Consider the following 4,358-nt stretch of genomic DNA (forward strand, 5'->3'; position numbering starts at 1 on the left):
TATTGTAGTCTAGTACATGTGCAGTAGCATTATGTCTAAGAAAACAATGTGCATACCTTAATTAAAAAACACTTTATTGCTAAAACATGCTAACCATTATCCAAGCTTTCAGTGAATCTTAATCTTTTTGTTGGTAGAGCTGGTCTTGCCTTGATGTTTATGGCTGCTGACTGATCAGGGTGGTGGTACCTAAAGTTTGAGGTGGCTGTGGCAATTTCTTAAAATAAGATAACAATTAAGTTTGCTACATTATTAACTCTTCCATTCCTGAATGGTTTCTCTATAGCATGTCACGCTGTTTGATAGCATTTTAACCACAGTAGAACTTTTTATTTTTTAATTGGAGTCAATATTCTCAAACCCTGCAGCTGCTTTATCAACTAAGTTTATATAATATTCTAAATCTTTTGTTGTCATTTCAACAATCTTCATAGCATCTTCACTGGGAGTAGTTTCCATCTCAAGAGAACACTTTCTTTGCTCATCCATAAGAAGCAACTCTTTATCTGTTCTAGTTTTCTTATGAGATTGCAGCAATTCATTCACTTAGCATCTGCTTGAGAACCTCAAGCAGACTCTGAGCTGAGTGTGGAGCTTGATGTGGGGCTTGATTCTATGACCCAGAGATCACTACCTGAGCCAAACCCAAGAGTTAGACATCCAAACAACTGTGCCACCCAGGCACCCTGATATTTCTTAAATAATAAGACTTGAAGATCAAAATCACTTCTTGATCCATGGGCTACAGAATGGATATTATGTTAGCAGCCATGAAAACAACATTAAACTTCTTATATATTTCCATCAGAGCTCTTGGGTGGCCAGGTCCATTATTAAAGAACAGTAATATTTTGAAAGGAATCTTTCCTTCTGAGAAGTATGTCTCAGCGGTGTGGTTAAAATAGTCTGTAAAACATGCTGTAAACAGATGTGTTGTCATCCAGTTTTTGTTGTTCCATTTGTAGAGCACAGGCAGAGTAGATTTAAAATAATCTAAAGGGTCCTAAGATTCTTTTTTGAATGGTAAGTGAGCATTGTTTTCTTTTTCTTTTTCTTTTTAAGAATTTTTAAAACTTTAATATGGTTCAAATCAGTGGGGCAGGTTCACTTCAGCTCCTTAACTGCCAAACCTGGGGCCAGGGACTGCTTCAGTCTCTCTGCCTTCTCCTTGTCCGTGATGACCAAAGTGTAAAGGTATCTGCTGCACCGAACTTTATTTTTTATTTATTTACTTATTTATTATTTATTTATTTGGCAGAGAGAGAGAGACACAGCAAGAGAGGGAACACAAGTAGGGGGAGTGGAAGAGGGAGAAGCAGGCTTCCCGCCAAGTAGGGAGCCCAATGTGGGGCTCCATCCCCGGATTCTAGGATCATGACCTGAGCCAAAGGCAGGCGCTTAATGACTGAGCCACCCAGGCGCCCCTACACAGAACTTTAACTTCACATTATCCTTATTTTTCTTGATCTTGATGGATTTGGTGTCCTTTCGCCTAGCCGTGAGCAAAAAGTCCTTGATTTTCTCTATTTTGTGAGGCATGGCTACAGGGGGCGCAAGGGAGCACGTGGCCGGCACCACAAGCGGCAAGAAAGCTTGAGCATTGTTTTCAACTTAAAGTCACCAACTGCATTAGCCTCTAACAAGAGAGTTAGCTTATCTGTTGAAGCTTTGAAGGCAGGCATTGACTTCTCCTCTCTTGCTATGAAAATCCTAGATGGAATCTTTTCCAACAAGAAGGCTGTTTTATCTACATTGAAAATCTGTTGTGTAGCCACCTTCATTAATTATCTTAGCTAGATGTTCTGCATCTAGCATCTAGCTTCTACATCAGCATTTGCTGCTTCACCTGGCGCTTTTATATTATGGAGATGGCTTCTTTGCTTAAACCTCATGAACCAGGGGCACCTGGGTCACTCAGTCAGTTAAGCATCCAACTCTTGATTTTGGCTCAGGTCGTGCTCTCAGGGTTGTGAGATTAAGTGCTCAGTAGGGAGACTGCTTGAGATTCTCTTTCTCCCTCTCCCTCTGCTCCTTCCTCCAATCTCTCTCTCTCTCTCTCTCTCAAATAAATAAATCCCCCCCACCAGAAAAGAAAAAAAAAAAAAAACTCACGAACCAACCTCTGCTAGCTTCCAACTTTCATTCTGCAGCCTCCTTCCCTCTCAGTCTTCATGGACCTGAAGAGAGTTAAGGCTTTGCTCCGGATTAGGCTTCATATTAAGGGAATGTTATGCTGGATTGATCTTCTATGCAAGCCAGTAAAACTTTGTATATCAGCAATAAGACTGTCTGTCTTTCTTATCATTCATGTATTCACTGGAGTAGCATTCTGATTTTCTTCAAAAACTTTTTTATTCTTTTTTTTTTTTTTGGCATTCATTCCTTGGCTGTTTGGTGCAAGAGACCTAGCTTTTGGCCTATCTCCACTTTCGACATGCCTTCCTCAGCAAGCTTAATCATTTCTAGCCTGAGAGATATGCAACTCTTTTTTTCACTTGAATCATTATAGGCCATTGTAGGGTTATTAATTGACCTAATTTCAATATTGTGTGTCCCAGGGAATAGAGAGGCCTGAAGAGAGAGAGAGAGACAGGAGAACAGCCCATCAATGGAGCAGTCAGAACACATATCATTTATTGATTAAGTTCCCTGTCTCTTATGGGTGCAATTCCTGATGCCCAGAAATAATTAGAATAGTAACTTCAAAAATCACTTATCACAGATCACCATAACAGATATAATGATGAAAAAGCTTGAAATATTACAAGAACTACCAAAATGTGACAGAGGTTGAAGTGAATAATTGTTATTGGAAAAAATGGTACTGATAGACTTGCTCAATTCCATGTTGCCTCAAACCTTCAATTATAAAAAATGCAGTATCTGTAATGCACAATAGAGGAAAGCACAATAAAGTGTGGTACTAATGTAGGTGTTTTGTAAAAGTAAAGTGTGTAATGTAAACGTTTGAAAACCAGGGAATGCCTATATAAATTGTATAATCAGTATTAAATTGTGGTCTCTATCACATTGTTAAATATAAAGTTGATCAATTAGGAGTTAGGAGGTAAAATATTATTTTAAAAATTATGGTACATTCATTGGGTAAGTTATAATGTGGGCATGAAACATCAGTTTTTTTTTTTGAAACATCAGATTTTCAAAGAATATTAATGACTTAGAAAATGTTCATAATATAATATTAAGGATAAGAAAAGTCAAAATAGGGGTGCTTGGGTGGCTCACTTGGTTAGGCGTCTGCCTTCGGCTCAGGTTGTGGTCCCGGGGTCCTGGGATCGAGCCCCGCATTGGGCTTCCTGCTTGGCGGGAAACCCGCTTCTCCCTCTCCCGCTCCCCCTGCTTGTGTTCCCTCTCTCGCTGTCTCTCCTCTGTCAAATAAATAAATAAAATCTTTAAAAAAAGTCAAAATATAGTATAATCATATGAAAGTTGGTATACATATGTATTACATATAAGATGTATGTAAATTTAAAAACATTAATCTTTTTTCCTTTGGGAAATGAGATCTGAGAGGTTTCCTTTTTCCCATTTTTTTGTATAATGCATGTGTATGGCCATTATAATGAAACAACAAATTGGAAAAAAATATGCTGGCTATTTTTAATTGTGTGCATGTAGAAAATGCTTCAATTCACATGTAACAATATAATAATCCAGGATCCATAGTTTTCTCTAAGAAGTGGGATTTTTTTTTTCACCTGGTTGTACAAAGAAAGTAGTACATAGATAATGCTAATAATTAAAACAAATAATCAAACAAGCAAAACCCCAAATAAATGCATAAGTTTTACAAAGAGCCAAATTCTTTATAAAACCTAACGAAATTAACCATTTCCTAACAAACCAACCATCTGTCTTCTCTTATATATGGCTCTGTTCATGTCTATTTAATTCATAGTTTTGATAGTCGCCCTCAACATTCTGGTGAATCTTTTATAATAGCTTCTTTCCTAGTATTTAATGAATGACTTAATTTGCTTATTGATTTATTTTAGTATCCAGAACTCTCTTCAGTGTGTTTCTCTTTGTGTTTTTCTATGTTGGTATCTGTAGCACAAGGAGCATGTGTAAAAGCAAACTCAGGATGCCCCTGAGTTGCTTGGACAATCAGGCACCTGGGAGGTGGAGGAATTTTTCAACCTCTTCCTTCTAGCCTTTCCTGTAGAAACCTTTGGGAAGTTGGAAGTATTTTGATATATGTATAGGGATATCTTAAGGGGAAAATTGGAAGTCCTTAAGATTCATGTTCAGTTGAAATTGAAATTGTTAGTTTCAGGTATGCTTGTCTTCCCTTTCTCAAAGACAGAATACATATAGTCTATTTCCCTCTATGGATG

General features: G+C 37.6%; 1 protein-coding gene across 1 annotated transcript; it reads right to left on the bottom strand.

Moving 5' to 3' along the window:
* Positions 1-1,104: 1,104 nt before the first annotated feature.
* Positions 1,105-1,539, bottom strand: LOC114217095 (large ribosomal subunit protein eL38-like). The gene is made up of 2 exons (XM_028113878.1): positions 1,439-1,539; positions 1,105-1,216 (listed from the first exon to the last, which is right to left on the bottom strand). The coding sequence occupies exons 1-2, from the start codon at positions 1,537-1,539 to the stop codon at positions 1,105-1,107; spliced, it is 213 nt and encodes a 70-aa protein (XP_027969679.1).
* Between the last annotated feature and the right edge of the window lie 2,819 nt (positions 1,540-4,358).

Source organism: Eumetopias jubatus, unplaced genomic scaffold (genome assembly GCF_037043125.1).
Source record: "Eumetopias jubatus isolate StellerSeaLion01/CBP00866 unplaced genomic scaffold, mEumJub1_p1.0 scaffold_1, whole genome shotgun sequence".
Classification (NCBI taxonomy): Eukaryota; Metazoa; Chordata; class Mammalia; order Carnivora; family Otariidae; genus Eumetopias; species Eumetopias jubatus.

Bases quoted from the DNA above. Each gene is read 5' to 3' on its own strand.
- LOC114217095 (XM_028113878.1), bottom strand. From the start codon at position 1,539: ATGCCTCACAAAATAGAGAAAATCAAGGACTTTTTGCTCACGGCTAGG. The intron at 1,217-1,438 runs AAAGTTCTGTGT...ATAAATAAAAAA, and splicing joins AATAAGGATAATGTGAAGTT to TAAAGTTCGGTGCAGCAGAT.